The 19,057-nt window shown below is 35.8% G+C and overlaps 4 protein-coding genes across 4 annotated transcripts; 3 read left to right on the top strand and 1 right to left on the bottom strand.

The window, feature by feature from the left end:
• The first annotated feature begins 610 nt into the window (after window positions 1-610).
• Window positions 611-6,363, top strand: LOC114162434 (kinesin-like protein KIN-4C). Its single transcript, XM_028046321.1, has 12 exons — window positions 611-842; window positions 1,178-1,294; window positions 1,388-1,504; window positions 1,608-1,688; window positions 1,865-1,936; window positions 2,050-2,143; window positions 2,235-2,266; window positions 2,851-2,924; window positions 4,694-4,756; window positions 4,841-4,985; window positions 5,115-5,540; window positions 5,677-6,363. Exons 1-12 carry the CDS (start codon window positions 717-719, stop codon window positions 5,950-5,952), a joined length of 1,623 nt encoding a protein of 540 aa, XP_027902122.1. The 5' UTR covers window positions 611-716; the 3' UTR covers window positions 5,953-6,363.
• A 319-nt stretch (window positions 6,364-6,682) lies between these two features.
• LOC114164300 (argininosuccinate lyase, chloroplastic) lies at window positions 6,683-9,645 on the bottom strand. The gene is made up of 6 exons (XM_028048911.1): window positions 9,268-9,645; window positions 8,820-9,200; window positions 8,277-8,425; window positions 7,871-8,162; window positions 7,560-7,724; window positions 6,683-7,214 (listed from the first exon to the last, which is right to left on the bottom strand). The coding sequence occupies exons 1-6, from the start codon at window positions 9,589-9,591 to the stop codon at window positions 6,966-6,968; spliced, it is 1,560 nt and encodes a 519-aa protein (XP_027904712.1). The 5' UTR covers window positions 9,592-9,645; the 3' UTR covers window positions 6,683-6,965.
• Window positions 9,646-10,643: 998 nt separating this feature from the next.
• LOC114162837 (kinase-interacting protein 1-like) lies at window positions 10,644-14,424 on the top strand. The gene is made up of 2 exons (XM_028046815.1): window positions 10,644-12,847; window positions 13,357-14,424. Exons 1-2 carry the CDS (start codon window positions 10,889-10,891, stop codon window positions 14,377-14,379), a joined length of 2,982 nt encoding a protein of 993 aa, XP_027902616.1. The 5' UTR covers window positions 10,644-10,888; the 3' UTR covers window positions 14,380-14,424.
• A 1,168-nt stretch (window positions 14,425-15,592) lies between these two features.
• LOC114196008 lies at window positions 15,593-16,324 on the top strand. The gene has a single exon (XM_028086485.1). It carries the CDS (start codon window positions 15,658-15,660, stop codon window positions 16,222-16,224), a length of 567 nt encoding a protein of 188 aa, XP_027942286.1. The 5' UTR covers window positions 15,593-15,657; the 3' UTR covers window positions 16,225-16,324.
• Window positions 16,325-19,057: the final 2,733 nt, after the last annotated feature.

Below are 19,057 nucleotides of genomic sequence, written 5' to 3'. Positions count from 1 at the left end.
AATTTGCAGTTAATCTCTATTTGAATGTAAAATCCTAATTATAAATTACTATGGAGAGCACGTGCACATATATGTCCACTTTTGAACATTCCACTTTTACATTGTGATTATAAAAAAGATGAAAAGTTGATTATTCTAATTATTATTAAAATAAAATGTTATTAAATTTTATAAAAAAATATTTTAAAAAATAACTATTAAAAAAATAGATATGAAATCGAGAAGATAAAATAATTTAAATTAATAAAAGTGAAATGGATAAAAGAAAAAAATTACATCACCAATCTAAAAAATAATCTTATATATGCATGTACAGATACACTGAGATATATGTTCAATAATAAACTCCAACAATAAAATCATCATATGTATATTATGTGTATCAGGGGTTAATAAAATCTTCTTATAAAATGTGTGTTTGATTAGTTTTTCTAATTTTTTTTCTTAATTTTAAACTGTGTTTAATACTAATAATACTAGACATTTTGGACAAAGAAAATTTGAATCAAATAGGTTTGGTTTCCCTCCGCAATTCTTCAATTGTTTTGTTTACGTGGCACATGGCGATTGGTCTTGACCAGGTTAACGTTACAAATTTAATAGACTCAGTGTATCTCACCCAAGAAGTTTGAGGTTGAATTTGGGCACAATCCATTTACCTTCATTTTTTCGCTCCCTAATTCTTCTCTTCTCATTACTTCCTTCCAAAGAGTATAATGAAGAAGACAAGTCGCCGATCTAAGCAATCGAGTCCAGTTCATGCCCCAACTTCAGAGTCGAACGAAAAGCAAATCTACGAGGAGAGGATTCGCAGTCTCGAAACAGAAAATAAAGCATATCAGGTTTGTCATCTCTTTAGTACCGATAAATTGCTTGTTATAAGATCTGATTTATCATATGTTTGTTCTTAGCAAGTTGATTGAGTTTAGAATCAGTGTTGCGTTTGTATCGGAATAAGTTCATGGTTCTTGATTTTGAAATGGAATCATCTGTTGCTGGAAAGTTTCGAGTCATAGGAAGTTATTTCTTCAATTGATTTTTCACAACCTTTGTAGTGATTATGTTGTTGATCTGATAATATTTTAATGAATCGGTTATTTGACAGAGTTATTACTGCTGAATTTGTGACTTGTGATGTTGAGTTGATGTTACTGTTAACTTGCTGTTTTGATTGCAGATTGAGATTGCTGAACTAAGGCAACAACAACTGGGGAGTGATTCGTCGGCTTCGAAGAATGGAGTTGAAAAGCTTAAGCAGGAGTATCTTCAGAAGCTGAACTTGCTAGAAGATCAGGTTTTTTTTGTTTGTTTGCGTGTGGTAGAATGGAATTGTTTTTGTTGGGGTGGCTGTGATTTGAGGTTTGTTTTCAATATCCTGCTGTTACAGGTTTCTGAATTGAAGATGAAACTGGGTACTCGGTCCCAGTTTTCAACTCAAAGAAAAAGGGTCGATGAATCAACTAAGCAGTTGCAATTTGAGATTCAAGGTTTGAAGGCTCAAAAGGTGTCATTTCTTTTGTGGATGAATTATTCTATAAAGTGTTGCTTTCGTTCTTATTCGTCCCTCTTTTACTTTGGATATCAAATCAACCTATGTTTGCGTACAGGTTCAACTGCAATGTAAAATCAAATTAGAGTCTGTGCAATTTAGATTATCCAAGGCTCTACTTGAAAAGGAGATTCTTCAGGTTTCTGTTACATTCTCTTGCGTCCAAAATTTTGAATGATTTACGATTTCATTGATAAAAATAGTTTTTTTTTTTTTTTTTTTTTTCTTTTAATTGATTGATGGGATACATATTTGATTAGTATTTTCCTCCCAGTTAGCCTTTTTATCTTATGAAATATGTTCATGTATGATTAGCTTAAGAAAGATGGAAGGAGGAACGAAATCAAGACCCAAAGTTTGCTGGATTCAAATGAGAGGCTTAAAATGGTTGGTTCTTTGAATTATCTGTGCTTTTATGACCTTTTATTTGTTTTGGTCGCTGCTATATGCCCATTGTTTTTCTTTCGGTAATTACTTTTCTCTCCATATCTTTTTGTCAGGTATTGCAGCGGAAGACAGAGGAAGCTTTTGCTGCTACTAAAATTTTAAAAGACATGATAGCAACTCGAAAAGCTATTTCACACAAATCAGCTGGTTAGGAGACCTGAATACCTCTTTCGTTTTTATTTGATTTGTGTTGGCCCCATCACATTTATGACCTCTTTTATTGCCGGTTTTCATGTAGGTGCTAGAAGTAGAAATGATAAACTAATTCAGGTAATTTTAAATCACTTGAAAATTCTTGTTCATTGGTCCTGTTGATGAGGGCTGCGTGGTTAAGTTTTGCTGACTGATGACATGTTTTACCAACTCCTGCTTATTTCCTTACAACTTTGGCTGAATCTTTCTCATATCCTTAGGGCAGGCTCTTTATTAGGCTCTTTATTAGTTTGCCTGAAACTTGTTTGTGGGTCCTTGTCTCTGTATTTCACTGGGTGCTGTATGGTCATATGTTGTGCTGAATTGTAACACATTTTACCTCCCACGCCTTTCCCTTAGGCTCAATCTTGCTCATAATAGATCCTGCATTATAATGTCTTTATTTGCTTCATTATTGAGGTTCGTGACCCGTTTTGTAGATTTTATCCAATATTATATTGTCCATCCTCTATTTTCTTCAAATTTGTAGTATAGATTTATGGTCTGCTGCAGAATGTTATTTTTTATTTTTTGAACTTAATCAGTGGTTTCTTCCTTTTGAAAATGTATATTGAATGGATTTGATTACTGTTTTGTAGCAGTGATCTAATTTATTAGTTAGCTCAACATACTAAAATATCATCAAAATGTGGCTGGTGCAGGATGCCGAAGAAGAACTTGATGTGACAACTAAGTTACACAAGTTATGTTCACAATATGAATCCAAAGTGGAAAAGTAAGTCCTTTGTCATTTCTCTCGTTTTTTTTTTTCTTATGGCCCGTTTTCACATGTCTTTCAAATGTTCAACTCTGTTGTTCATTTCATATTTTATTGACTTTGTAAGGATGAAATTTACTTCTAATGTGGCAAAATTGATTACTAAACACTGTTTGAAAGCACAATGGTGTGTGTTTATGTATGTTTCTTTTGCTATAATTAATATTGTATATGGTAGGAATTTTACATGACAACAAGTGTAAGCGAAAGTGATGTGAACTCCATTTGCACAAGTGCTGACTTAGGATCTTTAGGGATAGAACCTTGTAGGAAACTTGAAAAATTAGTGAAAAGGTGAAGTGGAAAGTGGTTGAAATTCTAGTTTGGACAGTAGTTTAGATAAGTTGATATCTCGAGCTGTAGAACTCCAATTGAGGTGATTCCAAAACGACGTGAAAGTTCACGTTCTGAACTTTAATTTAGGCTTAACAATCACTAGTTTTTGTGTGAGTTGAATGAGAGTTATGACCATGAGATAAATTTGGGTAGAATTGGGTTTTCTGAATATGGGTGAAGAAGTAAGAACAACAAGTGAATATAAAAGGTGGAAGGAAAGAATCATTCTTTCCAAGGGAGGCAACACACAAAGGATGGGAAAGTCTTTTGATACAGTCAAGGAATTCTTGAATCACTCAAGAACATAGAAAAATAAAGAGATAAAACTCTAATATTTCTGAATAAAACTCAACTTGTTTTCATTGATTAAAATGATTGAGCTTATATAGAAGCTTAAGCCATCAAAATTAGAAAAGATCCATTAATTGCAATTACTTTCCACTTAAGCTAATAATGATCTCACTATTTAATTACCGATTGTAACTAAAATTGTGGTAACCCAAAAGTTATCCAAAAATATTCAGTTTTGCATCCTCTTGATCTCCAAAAGGTTGATGACTAAGTTGTCAATTGGGCTTTTATTACAACTTGAAATAAAACCAAACTAAAGTCCATTAATTGATTAATCCAAAACATAATTTGGTCGGCCAATTCTACAAAGGATTGAGCCATTGTTTAAACAAACTAATAACTTGAAAAATTACAGTAAAGTGGCGTGTTAATCCTTCTCCATTTGGGTCATGATGTAATTCACAACCTTGGTATTTTCTTCTTGAAACTTGGGCTTCAACAAAAATCTTGTCACCTTTTTCTTCTACCTGATTGGATTCACATCAAACAATCCAGAAGTTTGAGTAGTGAAAAAACTTATTTAACTATATGGAAGCTAGCACAAGTGTTTCAGATTTTACATGCCTTTAGTATGATATGATATGACTCTAATGCTAGCATATATTTTGGCTTGAAATGTCTAAAATATAAGTTAGGGATTAACATTGTATCCATGTAGTTCATTTTTCCAACATCGAATCCTTGTTTAGTTCAGGTTTGAGGAGGAATATCCGTACTAAACGTTCCTAATTCTATGCTGCTACTATTTTTGAGTCAGCCATATAATTCTGATTATATGATTTGTGAAACAATCTTTTTCATGTCTCATTTTTCCGAGTAGGCTAGTATTTACTAGGTGCTTTATTAGTATCTGCATGAACAGTATAGAACTGAATAGCTTCTTTTCTTTAAGAGCATTCAAAAGATTTCGGATTGATGTTAACAAAATTATATAATTTTGGTTATGTCTCACCATAGTTTGCTTGCAAGAGTATTCCTGTCAGTATAATTTTTGTGAAATGCATATAAAGAGCCCTATTCTAACAATTTGACGTTGTCAGGATGGCTGGAGAAATTGTACAGCTGAAGGAAGAAATTGAGATGCTTAGGCAGGAAAAATCAGGGTGAAAACCGTTACTCAATTTTCTTTTGCATTACCATATAGTCCCCTTACTTAATATTTTGTTTGAAATTTTTGTTACTTCAAGGCCTGAGTTACAGGAGGAAGAGTATGACAACTTGGAGAAAGATCATGACATTCATGATCTGAAAGAGCAAATGAGCAGCCTTGATTGTCTACTTAGGGAATTACAATCGCGAAAGGAAAAGATTGATGTCAAGGATAAGAAGCAGGTGAGTCATTGACATCAAATTAGAACTGTACTAGGATATGCCAAGTTAAAACAAACAATTTAGTATGGACATTTAAAAAAAAAATATTAAATACATTGTTAATTTCTTACACTGTCAACATCTTATCAGGGAAACCTGGTTCTGTCTCATCTCTCTGAAGAGACTAGTGACAAGACAAAAGTGGGTACACCTGAAATGAGTAGTGCAAGTGAAAATAGTGTTAAGACGGAGAGAACAACTGGAGGGCTCTGTTGTTCATGCAGTAAGAAGTCGTTGTGCAAGACCAACAAATGTAAATGCCGATCCAGCGGTGGGAGCTGTGGAGCATCATGTGGCTGCACTCGTTTTAAGTGCACAAATAGGGAATCAAACCAATCAGCAGGAAACGAACCACTAAAATCAAATAACACAGAATGTTCTTTGGACGAAGATGGAAGTGTGATTGCTTCTGAATGTGCTAAACTACTCCAAAGTGCACTTGTTCAGAAACCAGCTAGTTGCAAGGACAACCCGGTGCCCATAAAGAAGCCATTACGTGACATTCAGAACTCCATGGTATTCTACATCTAAAGCTCTTTGCATTTAATAATATCTAATTTGATGACCAGACTCAGATTTTCGTATTTTACATTTATATATGTAACAGTTTTCCAACTAGCTTACTATGCCATTGGACAATATGTGATTACAGGTGAGATTGGACGATCAAAAGCAGGGAAAGAAAAAGAAAGCGCGAAAACCAGTAATTCAGTTAGTCACCAGGGACCCAATGTCTTCCCCTCCAGAAAATAGCAGCAGTACAGAGAGTGATCCAACTAGGTTTGACAAGATGGCAAAACCAGATACAGAGAATGATTCTGGCCAGTCAAATGAATTGGCTGCATCCATTACTAATGCACCTGGATTTCGTCGTTTAAGAAATCCGTCCCGACAAGCCAAATTTGTCGTTGGGAAAGAAAAGTTTTAGCAGCTGCAAGCATTCCTTTGTTCTTCCAGAGCGTTGAAAAATCATGCCAATGCTGAATTGACATTCCTTTGTTCTTACTGAGCGTTGAAAAATCATGCCAATGCTGAATTGACGGGTGCGGTTAGGTTGTTAATTTGGATCCTTTTTAACTCCATAATAACGTGGTTTCCTTAGAGATCTCATGGAAATTAAAATTAGTGGAGGAGTCATATAGCTCCTATTTTTAAGGTTTTTCTTACATTCATTGTTTGCTTTTCTATTGTATGAAACCGCGAGTGTAATGATAAAAATTCCTTGTGATAAGACAGTCAGAGGCATCTAATTTGGTTTACTAACCAAGTGCTCCCTGATGTCTTGATTAACTTGTATCATATACTTTTTTAAAGGCATTTTACAATGAAATATAATTTTGTTTTGGTTTGTATTTATTTGCCCATATTATTATTACCGTGTTTTATCGGAGAAGGGAAATGTAGGAAAAAACGTAGCGAAACTAGAAAAAAACAAAGATGAGAAATAATATGAAAAATATACTGTTGAAAAAAAATAATCGCAAAAAAATAAAATTAAAAATCATTTGAGATTATTTCACTTTAAAGAAGAAAAATAAAAGCAAATTATATGATTTGATAATAATAATAATTTTTATAATAATAATAATAATAATTGCTAACTTTCAAAAATTCATGTTTATTTTGATGATAATGTATTCACGTGAATACTTGACGTCTGATGGCTGAAGATGACTTGATTTCATTAAAAGCCATAAAATGTAAGATCATTAGAAGTGTCACGATTTTATTTTGAAACTACTACATATTCAGAAAACCTGACTAATTTGCATATAAAGCTTAATGCTCTTACATACACTTCAAATACTCAAAGCTATCATCTTGGTAGATTCCAAAATTACGCGTTGCAGGATCTTTGGCATGTGTAATTATTCCAAGTTTTTGGGATTGGCTTTCCATGACACACGTTGAGAATAAATATCACGACAATCAGAACAGTCTTCACTCCATTTCAAGTTTTTTCATCCAATACTCAATTTGGCTGGCAACACATGCTGACCCGGTGGAGCCGTAAGAGACAAATTTCTGGATCGCATTTTCTACTCCAAGAAAATCATACACATCCTCTTCAAAAACTGGATTTATACTTCTGAGCTCATCAAGACTTAAGTCCAACAGTTGGCAGTTCTTAAGTGTACATAAAGCAACAGATTTTCCAGCGATATCATGAGACGTTCTAAATGGCACACCCTGAAAATGTGAAAGAAAAAGAAAGAATGAGGCTTGCACGACTAATAGAGGATAAAAGATAAGTCGTAATTTAAAAATTAGAAGTTATTAGTAAAAGAGAAAGAATGATACAGTTGGAACATAAAAGCAAGCAGAGCCATGGCACAAACGCACGATGACTTGCGACAGAACCATCACACTTCTACTTAATTTTGACAATGACTAAACAAAAGAAGAAGAATTATTATAATCAAACCCAAACTTGGACAATGCAAATTGCTATTAATATCTTGCTTTTCAGTCAACAAATTTGTATAGCAGAAACATAGTTAACTCAGAGAAGGCAAACCAGTAAATGGGACTGACCTTATTAACAAGATAATCAGCTAGTGTGGTTGCATCAAGATGACCAGCAGGTAATGCCTTTTGTATTCTTTCGAGATTGAAGGAAATATTGAGAGCAAATTCTGCTGATACCTCAAGCATCCCCAAAATAGTTTTCACGCTGTCAAATACTGGTTCTTTGTCTTCCTACTTCCACAAAGGAACTTTTTTTAGTGAATCCCAGACAAAAAAAAAAAATGCAGAAATAAAACAAATGAACTAAAGAACAAACCATGAAAGAAAACATGCAATTCAAGAAAAGTTACACTTTTTATTTTTTACTTTTTAGCTACCTGCAAGTCACGGTTGTAAGCGTGAGGAAGACCTTTGCACAATGTGAGAAGAGTAACCAGGTCCCCTATGACTCTGGCAGATTTCCCACGAACAAGTTCCATGGGATCTGGATTCTTTTTCTGAGGCATAATACTACTTCCAGTTGAAACAGAGTCGCTTGGTGTGATAAATCCAAATTCCTCTGAAGCCCACAGCACCCACTCCTCACCAAGCCGAGAAAGATGCACAGCTGTGATGGCATTTGCAGAGAGAAACTCCAGTACAAAATCTCGGTCCGAAACTGCATCTATACTATTTAATATAACAATATAAAATCAGTTAGCATATCACATAAAGGGATGCATATAAAAACTTGACACCAATTACATAGATTGACTTCACATAAAATAAAATGAAGTGAAATACCTATTCCTCAAGGGAGCCGTAAATCCTAAAGCTTCTGAAGTCATGAATCGATCTATGGGAAGTCCTGTACCAGCCAAGGCACAAGCCCCTAAGGGGCAGAAATTCATCCTAGCTCTACAATCTACCAAGCGCCCAGCGTCACGCTCAATCTGCATAATAAATAATAGTTCTAAAACTATACCCAAAATCCAGATCGCCTCCTTAATTAAGTGAATGCATAAATCAGATAGAACATACATTTTCAAAACAATAACAACGTTAAACACATCATATACACAGTGCTGACATAAATAACAACACCATTGAGTGTTGAATCCCTCTCCTCTTCTATTATTAACATGAGATATCTTAAAGTTGGCAAGACACATACACTTGATTAACAACACTGTTTTCTAAAGAAACTCCACACTACTCAACATCAATTTGTCATCTAAAATCTATCAAGTCTTGAAAATCATTTCGGAAACAAGTACTACAATATTAGAAAATACAAGAAAACTTTTCGAAAGTAGTAAAGAAAGAAGGCCTAAACTACGATCAAACCTCCTCAACATAAGCCAAGAGAAGATGCTGCAGCAAAACGGGCTGCGCGCGCTGCAAGTGAGTGTAACCAGGAACAATGAGACCCTCGTTCCTCAAAGCCAGGGTCAGCAGCGACACCTGAAGCTGCTTCATACTCACGAGGATCCCGTCGATGGCGTCGCGGCACCAGAGGCGAAAGTCAGTCTGAACCTGATCGTTCCTACTCCGAGCGGTGTGGAGCTTCTTCGCAGGCTCACCGATCATGTCGGTGAGCGCAGCCTCGATGTTCATATGCACGTCCTCTCTATCAGCTCTCCAACTGAACTCTCCATTTTCAATGCGCCGCTCTATTTTCTCCAAACCTTCGAGAATGGAGTCTCTGTCGCTCTCGCTTATCAAACCCTAAACAAAGAATAGTGAGTGCTTCACTGAGCGTCGAATTGGAAGCGTAAAAGATTTCGTGACTGACCTGGTGAGCGAGCATTGACGCATGCGCTCTGCTTCCCTTTATGTCTTGCTTGTAGAGCTGTTTGTCGAAGGAGATCGACTCCGTGAACCTCTCCACGGCGTCGGTTACGCCCTCCTTGAACCTCCCGCCCCAGAGCTTGGCCTCCTTGGCCTGGGCCTGGGCTTGGGCTTGGGCCGGAGACGGTCCCGTTCTTGGCGTGGCGATTCTGCGTGGAGGAAATGCACAGTAGGAGGGAGTTGTGGAGAAGGAGAAGCGAGAGGAGGAAGAAGGTGCGAAACTTGAGTTCGACTGCATAAGCGGAGATGGAGAAGCTGTGAAAACCATGCCGAACTTCAGATTTCAGGGTTTCTGCAACTGCAGAAGTTTCTACTTTACTCGTAAAAGATTTATACATATAAATATATATATATATATATATAATATATATATATATAATATATATATATATATATATATATATACACACATGCATATTAATATTATTTTTCTAAGAACTATTTGTTTATAACTCACCAGCGTATCGTTGATCTAATTATTAGTATAGGAAAAAATGTAAGAGAAAAATACTTCATTAAATATTATTAGTTAGGTTTTTATCTTTTTTATAAAAACTATTTATTAAAAAACTAAAGGATGATTTATATTTCTGGAAAATAAATGATAATTTATAATTTCTTTTGGAATTATATAATATATATATATATATATATATATATATATATATATTTTTTTTTTTTTTTTAATTTAAAAAATATATCTCTTCTTAAAAGACTAATGAACCCATTTAAAAGTTCCATGAGAGGGGGAAACATTGTAACAAAGCCTTCCAAACATTTTGCTCTTGAAAGGATCTAATATATCAGACACCAACGATTACGGAGAAGTATCCTCGTTTTCATGTCTTGTTTCTCTCTTAGCTAAATTTCTTTAACCGCCAACATAATAAAATTGCAGTTATTCTAATTAGACATTCTGGGATTCCTTAATTTCTTAATCTTTATACTACCTATTGGTTTCATTTATCTTCATCATCAAGGTGTAATCTCAATGGATTAAATGTGTCTGATCGTTACACAAAATAAAAATGTTGCATAGAGCCGCAACAAGTGCATATTCATGGTGGTGGGCGAGCCACATCAGGACAAAACAATCAAAATGGCTGGAACAAAGTCTCCAAGGTATTATATAGCTTCATGCTTTTCTCTCTTAGTTTTCAATTATCTATCATCAATTCAATCAAAACATATAATATTTTTATTCAACAAAATAGTAGGTCTCTATTGATAATATTCACATTTTCATTTCTCTGGATTTCACAAACCCTTATTAATCATTTAGAAATGATGCAGATTTCCACATATAAACACTTGCCCCCTTTTTATATGTTCACCATTTTCTGATTAGAAAAATGAAGAAACAAGGTTTGTAATGTGAAATAAAGGACAACAACACTACAATGGCCTGATTCATATATACATTGATGACATGAAGAACAAGAAGCAGAAAAACACAGATGATAATCACATAACTCTCACAACTCCAACCCACATTTCTTATTGCATTACTCTGTAAAATAACAAACAAATAACTTTGTGAATATGCATACAAAAATTCAACAGATATGGAGAATGTGGTGGCCGAAACTCTCAACATCATTCATAATGAAGGAGAGTCATTTACCCAAAGGGCAGAAATGTACTATAGGAAAAGGCCACAGCTGATAGGTTATGTAGAAGAAGTCTATCGAGCTTATAGAGCATTGGCACAGAGATATGATCATATATCAAAGGAACTTCAAAGTGCCAACCGCACCATTGCCACTGTTTTCCCAGAACAAGTCCATTATGGAATAGATGAGGATGATAGTGAAGAAAGTTTCCCTGGACCAAAGTCATCATCATCATCATCATCATCTCAAGACCCCATCAATCAAATACCAAAAAAGGGCATTCCTAAACCTCCAGATATACCAAAGGATTTTAGAAAACAATGTCCAGTTAGGAAGATTGCTAACTCTGCAAAATCTCCTCCAATTAGTCCTACTTCAGGTCTGACTACGGCTGAAGCACTAACAGCAGTTGACAAGCTTCAGAAAGAAATTTTGGCATTGCAGACTGAGAAAGAATTTGTTAGGATCTCGTATGAGCATTCCTATGAAAAGTATTGGAAAATTGAAGACAAGATTACAGAAATGCAGAGAAGAGTTTGCAATTTTGAAGACGAGTTTGGCATTAATAATATCATAGAAGATAATGAAGCACGAGCTTTGATGGAAGCAACTGCTCTAAATTCATGCAAAGAAACCCTGCTTATGTTGCAAGAGGTAAAGGCACAATCATCTGAAGAGGCTAAAGAATCGTATGAAATTATTAAGGAAGCTCAAGGCAAGCTTAAAATCCTCAAAGATTGGTTCTTTTCTGAAGATAAAAGTGAACGAGACCCAAAAAGCACAGAGGAAGAAGATATGTTTAGCATGGAAAAAGAAATGCATGAGTGTGAAGTTGGTGAAAAGCTTGAGAAAGATTCAGGTAGTTCCCTCACTCTGGTAGAAATGGCTGACAAGATTGATGACCTTGTAAATAAGGTTGTTACACTAGAAACTGCAGTCTCTTCTCAGACTGGCTTAGTTAAGAGACTGGTATCAGAAGCAGAAGAACTTCAAAAAATTACACTCATGTTGGAAGAGGACGAGGAAAAGCTGATAGAAGATACAGAAGAAACCAGAAAGAAGCTGGAAGAAGTTGAAGAAAAGTTGAGGACAGCTAAAATTCTCAATCAAAGAGTCAAAATGCAAGAGAACAGCCTCCAAAGACTCTTTACTAGGGCTAGTTTTGAGCATGAACATCTTTCAGGAAAAATAAATAATGTGAAGCACGATGAGGAGGGAGAGAACTTGCTACTTCACAAAAACAGAAGTGCATCAGATGTAGAACTAAAAGAGGAGTCTGAAAAACCAGGTGATGATAACACAGAAACCAAGAAGGATCTTAAGACTAAAAAGAAGAAAAAGGATGATTATAGTGTGAATCTTGGTTATGTTAGAAATGAAGATAACAAGGACAATTTGAATAAAAGTATTGGTTTAATGATTGAAAAGGATCTTAAGACTAAAAAGAAGAAAAAGGATGATTATAGTGTGAATCTTGGTTATGTTAGAAATGAAGATAACAAGGACAATTTGAATAAAAGTATTGGTTTAATGATTGAAAAGGATCTTAAGACTAAAAAGAAGAAAAAGGATGATTATAGTGTGAATCTTGGTTATGTTAGAAATGAAGATAACAAGTACAATTTGAATAAAAGTATTGGTTTAATGATTGAAAACATTCCAGAGTTAACTCCGGTGAATAAGGATGATTTTTCTGAGTCAAAGAGTAATGTTGACACTGAATCACTTGATAAGGTAACTGGTGAGAAGGATCAAACTAACTGGAGTCAGATGTTTGCAAGTGGATTGGATGACAGAGAAAAGATTCTGTCAGAATTCAATTCAGTTGTAAAGAACTACGAGGATGTAAAGGGCAAACTCAATGATGCAGAGAAGAAAAATCAGGACAACATTTTGGAGTTAGCACTTCAGGTAAACATCAGTCTATATATACGTCTAAGATGTAAAAAATTAATGAATGGTTAAATAAATATTTGAGTTTATAATGAACTTCAATGTTAACAATTTAAAGCCAAATTGAAGGAGCAATACCTTTTTTAACAAATTTGATGTATAGATTTAGTTAATCCCCTCATATAGAATAACTTATATGTGCAATGTAAATTCAGAAACGAAAATCTGGTTACAAGTATGTTTAAAAAGTAAAAAAAATTATGTATAATGAGAAGTGCAACATTTAATAATACATTAAGGTTCTAAAAGCTTTACGTTTCATTTTTGAATTTGTTGCAGCAAGTGTCCTTCCAAAGAATAGTTGTTAGCATATCAGAATTTTCACATAATTTTCATGTGAGAATTTTAGTCATAAGCTAATTATAATTACTCTGAAATTTTAGTCACAAGCCTTGTTTTACGTTTAGAAGTTGTATATTAGGGTAAGCATTTCCTGCAATCCTTAGAATTAATATCTATTCTAGCAGATAAGAGAGTTGAAGGATACTGTTGAAACAAAGGAAAAACAGATCAACATTTTACAGCAGAAGCTGACCTGCTCTGAAACAAATCCTGAAGAAAGGCCTCGCATCACTCTCCCATATTATAACTACACATCACCACTTCTTGGAATTGCACCTCATGAAACAGAGAAACAGGACACTGAAAATCCAACTTCAAACACAGATGCAGGTGCAGGTGCAGTTAGTACTTCTGATGCAGATCACCACCAACAAGGTGTTGATAAAAGAACAAAGTTTGGCATACTAGTGAAGGTGACATCTAACCAGCATAAAAGGAGCCGTTCACTTTCAATCTTGGAGAAGAAATTTCGTTCAGCCATTAATATATTGCTAGAGGAGAACCTTGAGTTCTGGATGAGGTTCAGCACCTCAATGCACCAGACACACAAGTTCCAAGATTCCATAGAGGACTTAAAATGTGAGGTTAGAAGCATAAGGGACGACAACATGTCCAATGAGAACTCAAATATCATGCAATCTGAAATAAAAGCAATAATTAAACACCTGAGAGAGATAAGATCTGAGTTATTACTATGGCTGGAACACAGTGAAATTCTGCATGAAGAGTTACAACGTAGGCATCCATCACTGTGCACCTTACAAGATGAAATAGCAAGAGCAGCAACTCCAAATTCTGCGTCGAATATGGCAGAACTGAGTGGGTTTCAGGCTGCAAAGTTTCAAGGTGAGGTTCTCAACATGAAGCAGGAGAACAACAAGGTTCGTAATCAACTGCAAGCAGGTGTCGTTTTTGTGAAGGGATTGAAAGCTCAAGTTGATAAGATGCTAAAAAAACTGAGTATAGAAATAGGGGTTAACAATCAAGAACAAATTACAAAACAATCCACAAATCGTGCAAGAATACCCTTGAAGTCTTTTCTGTTTGGTGTCAAGTTAAGGAAGCAAAGACAACCAGTCATTGAAGGTGAGAGTCCAACAGAGCAGAGACAACACAGTGATCAAGGAATTGTTGATGACCATGACTAGAATCAAAGACAAAAATCATTAATCAAATACAGGTACAACCATATTACACAAAGCATCAGTTGCAACAAAGGAGAAAGAAACAAAAAACTAGGAATCCTTCTCATGCATGATACTGCATAAATATAAGAAAGCTGATGCAAATAGAGCATAAGTCAAAGTTCCGGATTAGGTGCATGCCCTTGTTAAGATTGTGCCTCAGTAGCTGTTTTATAAATTTAAATTCCTGTAGCTGGTTGTTAGGTGTTATTTAAGTTCGAATCAGTCTTAGCTAGAAGTTTGTTAAAGTTCTTTGAGTCTGTTTTATGTTTTGAATTGTGAATATGTGGTGCAGTATTTTTAGCTTAGTTTGTTATCTATGTTGTATTTAATACATGTTGATAAATGAAAAAATTGTCTTCTTCCAGAATAACAATTCTTACTTTCTAACGATTAAAATCCTTGTTGAAAATAAACATTCTTTGAGTTAATCAAGCTTAAAATTTTAACAATATTACATTAGAAGATAAGGAAAAATAACCAAAACTATAATTACACTACAATAAAATCTTGTTAAATAGAAAATTACAGTATCTTTCTCTAAAATCCAAAATCAATAACAATAAAAATAACACTCTCTAAATCCAAATAAAGTGAATATAGCATGCACTATATTTTCAAATAATAAGAGAATTCAACTAAAAAATCCAAATAATTAGAGAATCTTAAAAAGAAAGTCTTAATTTTTCTCACAAAATATTTTATTACAAGGGAAAAAATAGAGCTGATTTTAAGTTATCTCTAAAGCAGATTTAGAGGCAAGAAAGACAACCCACTATTAATATGGGACTTTTGAGTTTAATTCTTATACTGTCACATACCAACCAAAACACAGCCGAAAAAAGTTGCAGACTATGGATTATAAAAATATCACTACACACAAAATTGAATTCTATTTAATATAAAAATTATACTTGATTATGATGCATCTTAAGCTTTTTTATGATAGTAACTTCTAAATTAAATTGGTAGAATAACATAATTTTTCATCAAATAATAAGCTATTTAAAAAAAAAAATTGAAATGACCCCAAATAACTTCAGCGAACCAAAAGAATCTCCAAAAGTCTTCGAAAACAAATAGTACTTCAGAATCCAGTGTAAAAATAATTAAAATATACATTTCTGTTGATTTTTATGGTTGAGAAATGAAGTGAGAAAGCACCACATAAAATAAAATAAAATAAAAAAGAAAAAACAATGTTATCTGAAAGAAACACAGAAAGAAGGGAAAGAAGAAAAAATGGCGATGTTAGCATCACCATATGTAAAACTCTCACTTCCATTTCCACTTTCCTCTTCCAAACCCAACCCCCGGCGCCTCTTCATTCTCCGAGCCACCGAACCTGAAACCCCACCCTCTGGTTCGGAGTCCTCCGAGCCTGAACCTGATGCCGCCGCCGACGACTTCGACAGCCGTATCAGCCAGCTCCGCCTCCGGAACCGCAGCGGCATAGGCAAGAAAGCGGAGCTCCGAAAGAATCGAAAGTCGAAGAAAGGAAGCTCCGGATCCGGGTCGAGCGTGTTCCTGCCGCCCGTGGCGCTGAAGGAGCCGGTTTCTGACGGCGTGAAGGTGGAGCTAGGGTTCAGCCAGTACAGCGAGCGGTTGAACGGTCGCATTGCAATTCTTGGCTTGACAGCGCTGCTGCTGGTGGAGCTGGCGACGGGGAAGGGCGTTATCAACTACCACTCGCCGGCGATTATTCTGATTCAGATCTATTTTGTGGCTGCCGTTGGAGCTATCTTTGTTAAGTATGAGAAGGAGAAGATCAGTGTTTGGCCTCAAACTGATTCTTCCACTAACAAGTGATTTTTCGCCCAAGGCTTCTGTTTTTTGCTGATCAAATGTAATTATTTTGTTTGGTTCTTGAAATGAATGTTATCTTCGGCATAAATTGTGATTTTCTAGATTTGCATTTGTATTATATTATACTATATGATATATGTGTTAGCAGAGAGAGATGCAGAGAAGAGTATAATGCATACACTGATAGAGAGTAAGAGAAATTAGAATGTATTTCTCATATCACAGAAGGTGGAAGATACAGAGTATTTATACAGAAACAGAAACGGAAACGGAAACGGAAACGCAACAGAAGCTATTAACTGCCACACTTAATGCAGTTATTACAGTTATGATATTTTGAGTTACAATAACAACACACCCCTCTTAATCCAAAATATTAATCAATTTCAAACCCAGCAGCTCTCTCAACTTTTCAAATCTGTTTTGTCTTAGAGCTTTTGTAAACACATCAGCTACTTGATCCTCTGTAGGGCAGTACACCAGCTCCAATCTGCCTTGGCTTACTTGATCTCTTAAAAAGTGGAACTTTGTTTCTATGTGTTTACTTCTTCCATGACATACGGGATTTTTTGACAAACTGATGGCAGATTTGTTGTCCACCAGAAGCTGAATTGGTTCTCTGCACTCAAGTTTCAGCTCCTTAATAAGTGCTGTAAGCCATAGACATTGGCAGGCTGTTTCAGCAGAGGCAATATATTCTGCTTCACAAGAGGACAAGGCTACAACATTCTGTTTCTTGGAGCACCACGAGATAGGTGCATGCATGTACTTGAAGAAATACCCAAATGTACTCCTTCGATCCATTCTATCCCCACACCAGTCTGAATCAGTCCAGACCTCCATATTTCCTTCAACTTGACTTGTTCTTCTTGGAAAGAAAAGTCCAAGTTCTGTTGTTCCCTTTAAGTATCTGAGTATATGTTTTGCTGCAGCTAAGTGTGATGTCCTTGGGCTGTTCATGAAGCGACTAACCAAACCAACCCCATAGCTGATATCTGGTCTGCTATTACAAACATATCTTAGAGACCCTACAACTTGTTTATAGAGGGTAGCATCAACCAGCCTTTCATCTGTTGCTTCACACAGTTTCAGATTGGCAATCACAGGTATAGGAACTGGATTGCAATCTGCCATGTGGAATTTACTTAAAACTCCACTGATATACCTCCTCTGATGCAGCAAAATTCCTTTGGAAGTGTGTTTGAACTCCAGACCAAGAAAGTAATTCAATCTCCCAAGATCAGTCATTTCAAATTCTGAATTCATCTTCTGTTTGAATAGCTCAATTTCAGCTTGTGAATCTCCTGTCACCAGTAAATCATCAACATATAGGCAAATCAGCAGCAAATTATTGGGTGAGAAGACTTTCACATATACTCCATATTCAACTGTACATTTATTGAATCCAATCTGCAGCAGAAATGCATCAATGCATTTGTTCCAGGCACGTGGGGCCTGCTTTAAGCCATATAAAGCTTTGTGCAGTCTGAACACTTTATGTTCTTCTCCCTTTCTTTCGAATCCTGGTGGCTGCCTCACATAAACCTCCTCCTCTAGAGGTCCATTTAAGAAAGCTGATTTGACATCAAGCTGACTTATTTCCCAACCTTTCCAGCTTGCAACAACTATAACAAGCCTTACTGTTTCAAGCCTTGCAACTGGTGCAAAGACATCCGTGAAATCAATTCCTGGTTTCTGCAGAAAACCTTTTGCCACCAGTCGGGCCTTATGTTTTGCTATGTTTCCATCTGGTTTAAACTTGGTTTTGAACACCCATTTAACATCAATGGGATGTTTATGGAGAGGCAAGTCTACTAATTCCCAAGTCTTGTTCTTCTCTATGGACTTTAATTCTTCAAGCATGGCCTCCTTCCATTCTCTTATGTCAACAGCTTGCTCCCACATTAATGGTTCTGAATCAGCCAGAAATGCCAGATGCACAAGTTCTCCATCATCTCTAATTTCACAATCAGCCATAACTTCATGATCTGTTAGTCTAGTGGAAGGAAATTTCACCCTCTGTGACCTTCTGTTGGTGTTATCTCCACTGTTTGTGCTGGTTGTGGCAGCAGCTTTGTCTTCAAGCAGACACGGGATGTAGCTTTTCTCAGCAGTTACTGCCACGGGCTCCCAATTCCACTTTGCAGCTTCATCAACAATGACATCTCTACTTATCACAATTTGCTTCTTTTCTGGATTATACAATTTGTAGGCACCAGTTGAGTGGTATCCAACCAGTATAAGGTCCTCACTTCTATCTTCAAGCTTCTTACGTTTTTCTGCTGGTATGTGCATATGGCAAACTGATCCAAAAATTCTGAGGTGGTGAACAACAGGTTTTTCTCCTGTCCAAGCTTCTTCAGGGGTACAATCTGTCAAGGCTCTTGTAGGACACCTGTTTAGTACATAGGCAGCTGTAGAGATTGCCTCTCCCCAGAAATAGTGTGGTAGCCCCTTTCCTTTTATCATACATCTACACATGTCAAGTAGCATCCTGTTTCTCCTCTCAGCAACCCCATTATGTTGGGGGGTGTAAGGTGCTATCACTTCATGATGTATCCCCTTTGATTCACAAAATTCCAATACTTCTTTTGAATTAAACTCACCTCCTCCATCAGTTCGGAACACTTTTAATTTCAAACCAGATTGTCTTTCTACTGATGCACAGAACTTCACAAAATTTCCAAACACCTCTTTCTTTTCTTTCAACAAATAGAGCCATATTTTCCTGGTCCATTCATCCACAAAGATAAGAAAATACCTATTGCCCCCAAGTGAGAGTGTATCAAAAGGACCACACACATCCGAGTACACAATGTCAAGTGGCTGTTTTGAT

This window comes from Vigna unguiculata, chromosome 9 (assembly GCF_004118075.2).
Source record: "Vigna unguiculata cultivar IT97K-499-35 chromosome 9, ASM411807v1, whole genome shotgun sequence".
Classification (NCBI taxonomy): Eukaryota; Viridiplantae; Streptophyta; class Magnoliopsida; order Fabales; family Fabaceae; genus Vigna; species Vigna unguiculata.
This window is presented reverse-complemented; position numbering and strand designations above follow the sequence as displayed.